Source organism: Nelumbo lutea, chromosome 1 (assembly GCF_056320005.1).
Source record: "Nelumbo lutea isolate HS-2025 chromosome 1, American lotus-T2T, whole genome shotgun sequence".
NCBI classification, from domain to species: domain Eukaryota; kingdom Viridiplantae; phylum Streptophyta; class Magnoliopsida; order Proteales; family Nelumbonaceae; genus Nelumbo; species Nelumbo lutea.
The window spans coordinates 45,205,179-45,220,717 of NC_142684.1; the positions used below are offsets into that span (position 1 = coordinate 45,205,179).

The 15,539-nt window shown below is 33.8% G+C and overlaps 1 protein-coding gene across 2 annotated transcripts in view; it reads right to left on the reverse strand.

Moving 5' to 3' along the window:
- LOC148874488 (DNA topoisomerase, type IA, core) overlaps positions 1 to 15,539 on the reverse strand; it is a 95,813-nt gene that overhangs the window by 18,847 nt on the left and 61,427 nt on the right. For both annotated transcript variants that reach the window (XM_088966096.1, XM_088966095.1), the window contains exons 9-13: positions 13,686 to 13,765; positions 12,655 to 12,933; positions 5,530 to 5,698; positions 5,162 to 5,290; positions 4,186 to 4,398 (exon numbers count right to left, since the gene is read on the reverse strand). In XM_088966096.1, the coding sequence (XP_088822222.1) occupies positions 4,186 to 4,398; positions 5,162 to 5,290; positions 5,530 to 5,698; positions 12,655 to 12,933; positions 13,686 to 13,765 (870 nt within the window). The remainder of the gene's footprint in view (positions 1 to 4,185; positions 4,399 to 5,161; positions 5,291 to 5,529; positions 5,699 to 12,654; positions 12,934 to 13,685; positions 13,766 to 15,539) is intronic.

Here is a 15,539-nt window from a genome sequence, read left to right on the forward strand (position 1 = left end):
AGTGTATCATTGATTCTGGTGCAACAGATCATATGACAGGTAATCCTAGTCTCTTTTCCACTTTCCAATCACACTTTTCCTTCTTCAGTCACCTTAGCAGATGGTTCTATTTCTTCTGTCCTTGGTTCTGGCACTATCAATCCCACACCAACAATTTCTTTGTCATCCGTATTGAGTTTAACAAAATTTTCTTTTAATTTGGTATCTGTTAGCAAACTCACTCGTACTCTTAATTGTTGTATCTCATTCTTTCCTGATCATTGTCTGTTTCAGGATCTTATGACGAAGAGGATTATTGGTAAAGGATGAGAATCAGGAGGCTTGTACATTTTGGATACCCAAGAACCTCCGACCATTGCCTGTTCCAGTACTTTATCTCCTTTTGAAGCTCATTGTCGGTTGGAGCATCCATATTTACCTTTGTTAAAGAAGTTATCTCCTCAGTTTCATGATGTATCTTCTTTAGATTGTGAGTCTTGTCAGTTTGCAAAACATCATCGTCTATCGTCTATTTCTCGAGTTAATAAAAGGGCTAGTCATGCTTTTGAGTTAGTACATTCAGATGTTTGGGGACCTAGTCCTATTATGTCTAAAACTAGATTTCGATATTTTGTTACGTTTGTGGATGATTTTTCTCGTATGACTTGGCTTTATTTAATGAAATCTCGTTCTGAGTTGCTTTCACATTTTAAAACCTTTTGTGCTGAAATAAAAACCCAGTTTGATGTGTCTGTACAAACATTGCGAAGTGATAATGCCAAAGAATATTTCTCTGATTCCTTCCAGACTTACATGGCTCAGAATGGAATTCTCCATCAATCATCTTGTGTTGATACTCCATCTCAAAATGGAGTGGCTGAGAGAAAAAATAGACATCTTGAAACTTCCAGGGCTCTTTTATTTCAAACACATGTTCCTAAACAGTTTTGGGCTGATGTTGTTTCTACAATGTGTTTTTTGATTAATCGCATGCCTTCCATTGTTCTAAATGATCAAATCCTTTATAAGATTTTGTTTCCTAATAAACTTGTGTTTCCTGTTGAACCTCATATCTTTGGATGTTCTTGTTTTGTTCGTGATGTTCGTCCGTAGGTTTCCAAATTGGACTGCAAGTCATTAAAATGTGTCTTCCTGGGATACTCTCGTCTCCAAAAAAGGTACAGGTGTTTTTCTCCTCTCTTGAACAGGTATCTTGTGTCAGTTGATGTTACATTCCATGAACATCTTCCTTTCTTTACTGCTCCATCTACACCTGTGTGTCCACTAGAGGATGATGATCTACTAGTGTATCATATCACCGGTCCAGACGCTAGTGTTGTTCCAATACCCCCACCACCACCTTCTCAACAAAAACTACCTATTACTCAAGTCTATTCTCGACGACCTAATCCTCTTGTGACAAGTCTGGCACCGGTCTCTTCTTCGTCATCGGATTCAATGCCAGTGAAATTGATCTACCTATTGCTCTTTGGAAAGGTAAACGTCAGTGTACTTATCCAATTTCCTCTTATGTTACCTATGATCGTTTGTCCTCTACTTCTTGTTCGTTTGTTGTCATTCTTGATTCTGTAGGGATTCCCAAAACTATTCACCAGGCTTTATCCCATCCTGGGTGGCGTGATGCCATGCTTGAGGAAATGAATGCCTTGACTGAGAATGGTACTTGGGATCTGGTCGATTTACCTGCTGGTAAGAAAGCGGTTGGATGCAAATGGGTCTTTGCAGTCAAATTTAATTCTGATGGATCAGTGGCTCGCCTGGTGGCCAAAGGCCATGCACAGACATATTGAGTGGACTATTCTGATACTTTCTCCCCTGTGGCAAAATTGACTTCAGTTCGGTTATTTATTTCTCTGGCAACTACATATGATTGGCCACTTTACCAACTTGATATTAAAAATGCTTTCCTGCATGGAGTTCTTCAGAAGGAGGTTTATGGGGAGCAACCACCTGGGTTTGTTGCTCAGGGGGAGTCTGGAAAAGTTTGTTGTCTTCGAAAATCGTTGTATGGACTAAAACAGAGTCCTCAAGCTTGGTTTGGAAAATTCAGTCAGGCAATAGAGAGGTTTGGGATGAGGAAGTGCAAATCTGACTATACTGCTTTCTATAAGCAGTCCACATTTGGCATCATTCTACTTGTTGTATATGTAGACGATATTGTTATCACTGGGAGTGACACGAAGGGAATCTCATCCTTGAAATCCTTCTTGCAGAGCCAGTTCAATACTAAAGATTTGGGGCACCTAAAATACTTCTTGGGGATTGAGGTGGCAAGGAGTAAAAGAGGCATTTTCCTGTCTCAAAGGAAGTATGTTTTGGACCTGTTAACAGAAACTGGGAAACTAGGAGTCAAACCATGCAGTACTCCAATGCTTCCTAACCAACAATTCACAAAGGATGGAGATGCTTTTGATGATCCTGAACGATATAGAAGATTAGTTGGTTGAACTATCTCACAGTGACTTGTCTTGACATTGCTTACTCAGTTAGTATTGTAAGTCAATTTATGTCCTCTCCTACAGTGCATCATTGGGCAGCCTTAGAACAAATCTTGTGTTACTTGAAAGGAACTCCTGGATGAGGGATACTATATCGGAATCGTGGTCACAGTAATATTGAGTATTTTTCTTATGCGGATTGGGCAAGTTCCAAGATTGATCGAAGGTCCACTACTGGCTATTGTGTTTTTGTTGGTGGTAATCTGGTTTCGTGGAAGAGTAAGAAGCAAAATGTGGTGTCGCATTGGCACAAGCTTCGTGTGAGGTTATGTGGATTTCTCAACTCTTAACTGAGGTCGGTCTTAAAGTCTCAGTTCCAGCGAAGCTATGGTGCGATAATCAAGTTGCAATTCATATTGCTTCGAATCCAGTTTTTCATGAATGAACTAAACATATTGAGAAAATTCAACAAAACTTGATCTCTACAGCATGTGAAGACTGGAGAGCAGTTAGGAGATATCTTTACAAAAGCTCTTAATTGAGCTCGGATTTCTTATATTTGTAACAAGCTAGGCATGATTGACATCTATGCTCCATCTTGAGGGGGAGTGTTACGAAATTATAGGCTGTAAATATGTAGTATTAGCCCAATTAGGAATAGCCTGATTATAGGAATTATTCTTTCTTTGATTTTCTTCTTATTTTAGTATCTACAAGGTTGTATGATTTTCTTCCTTTTTTGTATCTACAAGGTTGTATGATTTTCTTCCTTTTTTGTATCTACAAGGCTGTATGATTTTCTTCATTTTTAGTATCTACAAGGCTGTATGTATATGTACTATTTTCTCAATTGAAAGAAATCAATTTCTTCCAATTCTTGTTCTATCACAGGTGCTAATATGAACAACCACAAGCTTTCAAAGACCGAGGAAGATTTTTTCTTTCATAATAGAAACACATCAAAATACTGTTAAAAAACAAAACCCAAGAATCAAACTTATGACCTAGGAAATTAACCTCAACCATTTCTTTTGATAAATAAATTAACCTCAACCATTAATCTAATATTATGAAACAATATGCATTTGGCCCATTTTTTGCCTTCACATGAGATTTCTTTTTGGAGGTTTTCAACATTCTGTAAGGCAAACCCTAATCCAACTTCAATTTTTTCTACATTTGTTATGTACCCAACTGACTATCTAGCAACTTATTTTCCATTGCTCCAAACCTTTTCTTCTTCCTTTCTTTCTTCTTCTTTTCTCTCTTCTTCCCTTCTCTTCTCTACTTCCTCATATTTCAATCGGATTTATTGCCAAGAGGGCTCATTTGTAATTTTACTTTGTTTTTGAGGCAGCAACTCGCACTTCCTGAGAGATATCAGCTTTGTAAGAATTTGTTTGCTTTCTTTTGTTATTATTAATAAAATTCTTGATTATCCATAAAAAAAAATCATTATACTCTCTAGTTAGGAGAGAAATACTTGACGACATGGAAACATCTTTAAAGGTTCTGTTCCTTGATAAACAAATAAATAAAAATGAGATGACCAAAAAACACCCAAGAATAGTTTATTGTACATCCACTTTACAAGACAATGCTCCACCAAATGAGTGCAGAGAATATTGAACAAATGAATCAAATTAATAAACAATGCTATTCAAAAAAAGGTAATCTTTACTAACATGCACAAGCATCTTCTATTACACTATAAAATAATATATAAACAGCCTGAAGCTATCTTTACCTTCTTAACAAAATAAGAGTATTTCTGTCTGAACTGCTGCAGCACATGTTGCACTAACTGGAAATGATCTACCTGACCTTTAGCAATAAGGGTAATTTGATGCTCAATGAAACTGCGAATATCTGGCAAGCAAAGGTCTGAATCTATACATTGATATCCTCTTATCAAGGTGATTCCTAAGGCTGTAGGAACCAACCTCCTTCCAGGATGCACCTTCAAATTTAGAAGAAACTAAATTTTCAATTCTTGGAACATGGTTGCCCAAGGAAAACCTTAAAATAACCCAGGCATTTAGATTATGTAATCAAGTAATTAATATTTAAACATAAAAAATAAAAATTGAAATATGAGCATCCTCTATTAATTGTCAAACTAGGGTGTAATATTCATTTCAATTCATAGTTCACACAAAAACATGCCCAACTATGTTTAGTCAATCATGTTTCATGCTTATAACAGCATACTCAATTATCTTGTCTGAGTTGTCTTCTAGCCTAAAATTGAAGATAGAAACGGAAGAAGCAGAGAGAGAGAGAGAGACCAAGAAGAAAGAGATTGAGGTTCAATTAAGGATAGGCAATTCAATCTACTCCCCTTTAATTCAAGTATAACTATAGATAAATTACAATAACACCCTTGTGTTATTATGCTCTACTCCTAATAGCTAGTCCCCAGCTTATCTCACAAGAGTCTGTAATCAAAATGACTCAAGTCTCTTCTAAAATATGTGAACTTGATTAGTTGACGATGCTGTTCATTGGATGTTCCCTTTCTATCCAGTAATCATGTTCAAAGCAGCATAAATATGGTATTTTCGAAAGTAAATAAGCAGGTCAAATATATGATCAAAACATCGAATGCTTCAGATGATGTTGTGTGACCAGAATGGAAATATGAAGATGAATGCTTAACAAATGTGAAAAGAAAAACAAATACAAAAAATTGCAATGGTGACATATGGTAATAGGTTACAAACCTGCACATAATTGCGCTCACATATGTTGTTAATATGTACAGAAATGGATGCATCAGTACCTATCCCATTCTTCTCCATAAGGGAAATCAGCTCACTCTCACTGAGGTAATCTGGAGGTGTTGTATTTCCCTAAATGTTAGAAATTCAATCATGCAGATATCAGAGAACATCAACAATTTCCTATATACTTCAGATTTTACATCATAATCAACATTCTGAAATCCTTTACAAGGAAGTTTGTTAGAAAACATAAAATCCAGCAAATGATTGGAAAGAAATATCAACTATGACCAAAAGAAAAAAAAAAATCCATAAACAAAAAATTTGAGAAAGAACCACAGATTGAATCTAGAGTTTTGAAGCACTACCTCAAATAATTCAAGTTTTGAAATTTCTATTTTTTCCCCTTTAGTGAACTGAGGAAGATTCTTCTCAGTTACTGCCGTCCACGGCATTACAGATGTAAATCCATTAACTGTGACATGCTGTCCAGTACAGTAGAATAATTCCCCACCACTAGTAAAGTCTACTCTCGTCCTGGAATGACCATGAAAACACAAAGCACGTTATAGGAAAAAAGAACTTTCAGATATGGACTAAGATAATCAGATATCAGACTTCCTATTTCTTCCTTTCATTTTCTACACAACTAAGTATGACAAGAGTATATAAGCAAAATTATACAGTACAATTGTTAATAACAATAATCACCCTTTGATGAAGTACAAACGTTGTTCAACAATAAAATAATTTGATAGTTGGACACAGAAAAAACATTGCATTGTCTCAAGTCAGAAAATATAAACTACAGTGTAGGCCTGCCAATACAAACATTAATGTTGCCATTGTAAACAGAACCTTAGTACAGGGTGCCAAATTTTAATTATGGATGTACATATGGAAGTTGAGATTCTAGGGCTTTCCTTTCCTATATCGTATAAAACAAAAGAAAAGGTAAAATAATCATCATCCATTATTTGTGTACAGAAACTGAAATTTCTATTTAATGTGGCAAAAAGAAATTGCTTGAAGTAATAAAAATTAAGTGTAAAAGCTAGACAGAACATACATTTGCATTATACAAACTAATCTGATGTTTACCTTTTCCTTCTGTTTCTTTATTTATGCATCCAGATTGCTTTTAAGGGAAGAAGACTGAGGCTAACTATTATTTACCAGATTGAAATGAGTTTGCATTAGGCTTTGAGAATCTAGACAAGAAAGTTCACTCCTCTTTCTTCTATACTATTCTTTTTGGGATACCTCCCGTTTGTTTTTTGCCTTTATTTTAATGAAAAATTCTGTTTCTGATCACAAAAAGAATGTGTACTAAGACCCACCTATAACAGAGTAAAATAATATTTCAAAAAAAATCAAAATATTTAAGCTCAAATGAGTGTCTGCTCTAAAGATCCTAAAGAAAAGTAACCCCTCCCTCTCAGGTAACTTAACTGAAGTTCAAGGTCATTCATATTAGTGATTATTTATTTTTGATCATTCCACAAATGGAGCTAAGAATAATTTATTATCTTCTTGCATTGTCAATTGTGATTTTTACTACTTTTCTCTTTTCAATATCTTTAATCATCAAGACAAATAAAATGTTAAGTGCATGAAGTCCAAAACAACTTATCCATCATTATTTTTCTTGCCTTCAAATAATTGCTTCCTATATCTACCACAGTTTGCACCACATTTTCAGGTCCTTCCTCATTGACATCATGTACCACTAACTTATAAATATATAGTGCATCTTTCTTTTCTTTCTGTTGCATCAATGGATGTATGAAAAATCATCATTCCATTGCAGTACTCCATAAAGTTGATAATGGGCAACTTTGTAAACTTTCCCAACCATCAAACATGATTGTCACCATATATTTGTTTAGAGAACTTGTTGTCAAATGTAGGGGAACTCGAGTTGGCCCAAGTTAGCATTTTACACTGCTTTGGGCTCAGGCCTCCATGCTAGGCCCTTTCAAATTTTGACAAAAGCCCAACCCAAACCCGCCCAAGTTGCATCCTTACTCGCACAGACACGTAGCGATAGAGGGATTGGAAGGTGCATAATGAATTGACTCCTCAAAACCCAAGCACCCAATACTTAAAAACCCTAGTTGAGAGTGTGCTATAACTCAAATAAAAGAGAAAGAACCAAAAAGACCCCCAAAGAAAAAGCCCCCTTCTCTTTTATAAGATTCAATGGCTTTCTAGGGAAGGCAACTAAAATATTTAAACACAACCCCCTAAAATGCCCCCCTTCACAAACAGTCCCTCAAGAACAAAAGTATCTTCAACCAACCCGCCAAAAGGCAACTTTAATTACAAAAAAGTCCAAGGGACCAAAACACAGAAGAGATGTGCCCAGCCACCCCTAACCAAGATCTTGTATAATGACAAAAATGTCCCTGGACCCAAACTGACCACAAAGGTACTACAAAAAACAAAAAACAAATTCAGGATATATTTACATCTCCTTTTTCTTCTTTATTTTTTGGTGCTCATCAAAGGTGAAGCCATTTGCAACAGAATTCACAAGGAATTAGGAAGTGAAACAGGCAGATCATAATGACTAATTAAGAAGTAAATCTATACTACTTATAAAAGTGCGAATGAGGAGGTACTGGCTTCTGGAATTTTTCTTTACTGAAATACCCCTCCTCTTGAATTTAGTTCATCTCCACTGAAATGGCAGAAAATGTAATTAAAAGAATACCATTAAATACATTCAATTACCTCTCATTAAGCCTCACATTTAAGTCATTAAATAAACCACATTCTCTCGTTGAATCTAACATTTATACTTTTGTTTATCATAATTAAATTCCACTGATAAATCCATACACAATAATTATTAACAGAATGAAATTTTATATTTTTAAAATAAACATAGAAATGAAATCATATTTTTCATCTAGGTGGTGGGTAAGTAGTTCAACCATTTGGGTCAAATGGATAATTCCATGATGTCATAAATAAATCTATACTACTTTAAAAAGCACGAATGGCCTCAATAATATTTTTGGAATTTTTTTGAGGACAAAATTTACCCTTCTACATTTAAATTTGTTGATAAAAAGTGAGGGCAAATAGGGTAATCAGTTATTGATATTAAATGAGTTGAAAAGAGGTAATTTTCTGATATTCAATGCATTCAATTCCCTTTCAATTAACCCAATATTTAATTTATTAACTTGCATACATGTTCAATGAATCTTAAGTTATTTTTGTATCTTCTCATTACATGTTCAATGAATCTTATATTTAAGTTATTTTTGTATCTTCTCATCATTAAGTTCTATTAATTAAATCCATACTTAATAAACTAATAATTTCAATAACATAAAAGCTTATACTTTTAAAATTTACCTAGAAAAAATAGAGTTTTCATCTAGGTAGTGGTAAGAAATTAAACCATTTTGGGTCAAATGGGTTAATCCATGTTACCACGATTAAATAATAAAACTAAAAAATAGATAAAATGAAAGAAAAAAATAGTAATTAAAAAAATTGAGAACATTTTTAACATACATATTAAACTATAATAAGTATGATAAATAAGAAATGCTTTTATTAATGATGGAAATTGAATGTAAAATTTAAAACCAATTAGAAATAAAAATATTTTCCTATTCTCTCCCATTAAATCCTATATTTAAGATATATTTTTCTCAACATAAATTTTTGTAATTAAATCCACAATATTAATTTTAGTAGTATAAAAATAAATATTTTGAAAAGTAATTTGAATACAAAACCATTTTCTTCCCCCCCCCCCCGGTGGTGGGCAAGCATGGTATTAAATGAGCTAAAAAGACGTAATTTTATGATATTCAATGCACTCAATTCCTTCTCAATAAATCCAATATTTAATTTATTAACTTGCACTCATGTTCAATGAATCTTATATTTAAGTCATTTTTTCTTCCTCTCATCATTAAGTTCTATAAATTAAATCCATAATAAATTAATAATTGCAATAACATAAAAGCTTTTACTTTTAAAATCTACCTAGAAAAAATAAAGTTTTCATCTAGGTGGTGGTAAGAAATTAATAATAAAAACATTTTGGGTTAATCCATGTTGCCACAATTAAATAATAAAATGAAAAAATAGATAAAATTAAAAAAATAGAAATTAAAAAAATTGGGAACATTTTTAACATACATATTAAACAATAATAAGTATGATAAATAAGAAATGTTTTTATTAATGATGGAAACTGGATGTAAAATTTAAAACCAATTAGAAATAGAAATATTTTCCTATTCCCTCATTAAGTCCTATATTTTAGATACATTTTCTCATCATTAAATTCTTGTAATTAAATCCACAATATTAATTTTAATAGTATAAAAATTAATATTTTTAAAAGTAATTTGAAAACAAAACCATTTTGTTCCCTCCCGGTGGTGGACAAGCAATTCGATCATTTGGAGTCAAATGGATTAATAAATTATTCTATAATTAAATAATAAAAATTTTAAAATAAATATGTATGAAATGTAAGAAGTATTTTTATTAATGATGAAAATGGAATGCCAAATTTAAAATCTACCTAGAAATGAAATGATATCATAGTCAAATAATAAAATTTTTTAAAATAGAAAATACAAAGAATCAAAAAAATTAAAAAAAAAAAGATAGAGAAAATTTTGGGCACATATCTAATGTTATATATTTACAAATAATAAAATATTAGGTACATCTCTAATATTGTGCAGTCATTATATTGAACAAAAATAAGTATTATACACAATGCTTTAGAAGCGCAAGGCACAAAAAAAGCGCAAGGGCCAATTTGTGCCTGAGGCCAAGGCGCAAGGCGAGGCACGCGCCTTTTTAAGAAAGGCGCAAAATTACCAAAAAAAGCTAAAAAATAAAAAAAAAAGTCAGAAAATTCCAAACAAATGCCAAAAAATTAAAAAAAAAATGCAAAAAAAGTAATAAATGTTAAACATAATTCTAATAAAAATATAAACTTAAGTTTTAAAATAAATGATTTAAAAAACCTATTATCTAAAATTAAAATACATAAACATAACATGTAAAGTGTATTCAAATGAAAATTTAAAAATAAAAGCAAACATATAAAGCATTTTCAAGCATGTAAAACCCACAATCTCTTTTTTTCTTTAATTGCATTGCTTCAAGTAGTTAATGTGATGTAAAACATATTGCATTATTGATTCTATGAGTCGCCCCTCAAGGTAAGCCCGAACAAGTCAGGCGCATGCCTAGGTGCACCAGGCGCATACCTTTTGAAAGAGGTGTGCCTATGACCTGGGCGAGGCACATACCCCAAAATGTGCTTCACCTATGCGCCTAGGCGTGGCACGCCTTTTAAATCACTGATTATACATAAGAAAAAAAATTTTAATGATGGAAATGTAATACAAAATTTAACGTCAACCTAGAAATCGAACTATTTTTCTTTTTGGGTGGTGGGTTAGTGGTTTAGGTCAAATGATATCATAGACAAACAAAAATTAAGTGTGGTAAGTAAAAATTATTTATATAATGTAAATGAAATATATAATTTAAAGGGAAAATTATAGTCAAAGCCGGTTATACATTTAAAATTAGATTGTAAGTTGGTCCAGAAACCAACAAAACTCTGACAACCGGCTCCACATTTCAAATTATAAAAACCCCCGCCATGTCATCAGAGGCTTTTGTGGTTGTTAACAACATGGGACTCTTAGTCCATGTTGGACAGAAAAAAAGCCTATGTTGTTAACATGGGACTCTTAGACACTGAAAACTTTCAATTTCTATCTTGCTCCCTCTGGCAACATGGAACTCTTAATCCACGTCCCAGAAAAAAAGCCTATGTTGTTAACATGGGACTCTTAGAAACTGAAAATCTTGCTCCCTCTAGCAACATGGAACTCTTAATCCACGTCCCATGTTGACAACATGGGACTGAAAATAGGTTTTCAATCATCTCTCGATCTCCCACTCTCTCAGCTTTGGTATGTTGCCAAATCAAAACATCAGTTTCCCTTCCATTCTCTCTCTCTCAATCCCTCTCATTCTTCTTCCTCACTCTCCCTCTTGGTTAATATCTCCTCCGTCAATCTCTACCGTTCTCTCTCAGTCTTTCTCCCGCTACCTCACTCATTCCTTTTTTTATTTTTCTTACAAATTTTATAATATTAATCAAACAGTATAAAAGAACTAAAGGGACCAACCACTTGTACAATCAAGTTATAAATTTCTATCAAGTTGGTATAAATTTCATAGCCAAGAGTTTCTTGTGAACTTTTACCAAATTGGTGTAATGATTTTTGAACTATACCAAGTTGCTCTCATGTTCTTTTATATGGTCTAATTAATACCATATAAGTGTAAGAAAAAAAAAACAAGAGCGAGAGAAACTGAGGGAGAACAATAGATTAAAAGAGATTGAGAGAGAACGATAGGTAGAGAGAGAATGAGATAAATTGATAAAGAGAACGTAAATATAGAAACTGAAAACCATTTTTATTTATTTTCAAATCACATAGTCGTTGAATAGAGAGAGACGACTGTTTGTGTGTGTGTGAGAGAGAGAGAGAGGGAAGGAGGGAGTGGGAGAGAAACTAAAAACCATTTTCTTATTTTCCAATCACCCAGCACTAAAGGGCAATTTCAGTATAAGCTTTTTGTTGTGTCCAACATGGATTAAGTATCCCATGTTGGCAATAACCATACAAGCCTCCGATGTCATGGCAGGGCTTTTTATAATCTGAAATGTAGAGCCGGTTGTCAAATTTTTATTGATTTCTAGACTAACCTGTAGCCTAATTTTAAATGTACAGTCGATTTTGACTATAATTTTCCCTAATTTAAAATTAATCCGAAAGCAAGGCTATTTTCTTATCTAGATGGTGGGTCAATGATCCAACTTTTCTAAGAAACCCACGATGTCATAATTGAATAATAAATATTTAAAAAAAGATAGAACACCAAAAATAAAAATGTATAGAATTTTGTCAAAAACATTTGAGAACATTTCTAATGTTATGTATTCATCATATTAAACAAAAATAATTGTTAAAATAAAAGTTATTTTTATTTATGATATAAATGGAACACAATTTAATAATAATAATAATAATTGTTATTTGGTACAAGCATTTAAGTTTATTTTTAATCATATTGTTACTTTTGTTAATTTTCAATTTCTATCTTAACTATGATATATCTAAAATTCAAGTAATTAATATGAAGAAAAAAATTCTCACGTGCAACGCATGTGCTTAATTACTAGTCTAATACATTGGAGGAGACATGTTATAAATTGTGTCCGATGGTTGATTATAGGCAAGACACGTCTTTGATGCCAGATTTGATAAACAACCACTATCATCAATGAAAACAATGATAGTTAATGTGTTAAAGTAATGCCTAGAAGTCCATATGCCATTGCATACACGATATACTTACAGACAAATACCACTTGTATTAAGGAGTTTATAGTCAATAAGATAGAGGACAAAAATTAATACCTCAAATACTTGCAATCAGGACTGACAGTCCCAATAAAGTGTTGACAGATAAACTCGTACAATCTCCAGGCATCATTCCCTAGCATATCTTCAGTTGCTGACCGCAGTGGAGTTATGGGAGGATGGTCACCTGCATCTGTTCCCAATCGTGGCCTATGAAAACCAAGTTCTAGTAGCCACTGTACATAATTGCCCCATGTTGGATTCTTTGCCTGTTCCCCAAGTGTCCCCTTGAAGTCAAATGATGGAGGATAGGCCGTGGACTCTGTCCTTGGATAGCTAGAGAATATCATTCCAAAATGAGTATCATTATTAGAAAAAGAAACCAGAAGAGAAGCTGTAGGAAAGAAAGGAACCATGTGGAAGTTCAATCACGTGCTGAAATATATAAAGGTTAGTCTGTATTCATCTCACAATAGCTGTTCCGATAGTTATTGGGACTATTTAGTAGCATAAGAGAGAGAAACAGTGTCAAGAGTATAATTGTAATTATAATAAAAGTAATGTTTTGGATAAAAGAAAGTGGGATAGGCATATGTAACATCTATCCAAATTTCCCAACCTCTTTCTCCTCTCTCCATTGGTTCCTTCTTATTCATTGTTTCTCTCACAATAATTTATTTAATAAGACCACTACAGTAAATGCCATTAATAAGATTATCATGGCATGGGTAGAAAGAGAATGTACAAAGCAACTAACATTCTATTCCCAGAATGTGGAAAGTAATCTATGGCATATATACAAAAAGAGCAACTTCAGAGAACCCTCTGCCCCAATGCAGTCATATAACACAACAAAATAATAATAACAGAACAAAATAAAATAAACATTTGAAAAGAGAACAAAAATCTTGAGCAACTGATCCAGAAAAAACAACTAAAAAGATAAAGTAGCATTAATCTTCATTCTCACTCCAAGTTCAGCCAAAGAGATTTTATGATACCAATAGCTGTCTGTATTAACTACAGAGCTACGTGCATGTGATATATAAATATATATATATATATAGAGAGAGAGAGAGAGAGAGAACCTGATGAAACCTTGAGTATACAAGCGCTCAGCTATTTGCATTGCAACTTGAGGTCCAAGACCAAATGCACTTGAAGCAACCTAGACAAATGAAAATGATAATAAAAGTCATCTAATCTATAAGACTCTGAAGCAGCCTGGACAACAGCAATTTATTTAACCCCTCAACAGACAAACTTTCATTATGAAATTATTCTTGACGAAACTAGTAAGTAGGAGGGCCGATGATGACTTCGTCCTTCTTTATCTCGTAGGTAAAGCAACAAAATTCACAAAAAAAAAAATAATAAAAGAATCAATTAGAAGAAAAGCATAATAAGAGGAAAAAGAGGACTAAAAAGCCTTGTCATACTACTTGAAAGAAAACTGATTCCAAAACCACTATTTGTGTTACTATCCACAACACCACGTGTTATATCCATGGTTTAACTTTGGGCCCTTAAATCATTTATCACTACTTCAACCCACATTCTTTTCACTCTGCCACTAGTTCTTTTATCTCCATCAATTCATAATAGATGGCTTCTTCTTACAGGCATCCTAGATGGTCTTCTCTGGACATGCCTAAAACATACACTACTTTCCCTCATTTTATCACCTATAGGAGCTAATTCTAGGTTCCATCCAATAAGTACATTTCAGATCCTACTCCTAGTTTTCCCACTCATCAATCTCAACATTCACATTTCTGCCAAACTCTTTTTAGACATGTTGTTACTCGACTGTGCAACACTCTGCTCCGTACAAAACTGCTGCCCTTACAATTGTTTTATAAAATTTTCCTTTTAGCCCAAGTAGCATTTCCTATTACATGAAAATCTGCATGCACCCATCCATGAGAAGTTACATGCAAACCTCCATGAGAATCAATCTCTCCTAAATTGTGGATTATCAAACCATGGTAATGGAAGTGATGACATTGAAATTTCTTAGTCTCCAATTCTAAGTTTATCTTCATCATCACTCTTATTATATTAAATCTACATTGCATACATTTTGTTTTAGTCCTTATTTTAAAACCTTTGTTTCTAAAGTATTTATCCATAGCTCTTGTTTTAAAACCACAAGATTTCTTAGATTCATCTGTTGTGTTGACCACTGGAACTTCTTCATTTCATTTCTATAACACCAAATCACTGAGTTTGGATTTCTTAAACAACCTACCACAACCTTGGAGTCCCCTTCAATCACCAGGTTCTCCAAATTCATGTCTTTTGCAATCTTAACACCTTGTAAAACTGCAAACAGTTCATCTTTTAAAGAGTCTCCAACCCCCACTGGTCCTGAGTAAAGTGCCAGTACAAAGTATAAACCCTTATCTCTTATCACTCCTCCAATTCCCAAAGGACCTGGTTTGCCTTGACTGCTCCCATCAAAGTTTAATTTCAGAAAACCTTTTGTAAGTATGGCGGTGAGGCTAGAAAGGGTGGTCTCCTTGAAGAACAAAGAACGGTTAGGGTCAAAGGCCATGAGGGAAATAATGAGAGGTTTCTGCTTCTGGGAAATCTCGGTGGAGTTGGGTAATAAGGGTGGTCGAAGAGAAAGTGCAGATCGTGCTTTTCAACCTCCTTTTATAAGGGAGATCCCAAGACTTTAAGGAGAAGGATTCCAAAAAAAGGTTTGATTCCCATTAGGAAAGGGAATCCTCATCGGCTCATCCTTATGTCAGTTATCAAAGGAGCACCACTGGGTTTCGCCACGTGTTTGACGAGATCCTCTAAGGACAAAGTTCCCTTTTCCTTGAAGATTCTCACCTAGCACATGCAAGCTACATTTCGTCCATAGTTTTCAAGGCGCTAAGGTGAGGCTAGGTGACCATGGGTGCCCAAGAGCCTAGCCCTCACATAGGCAATGG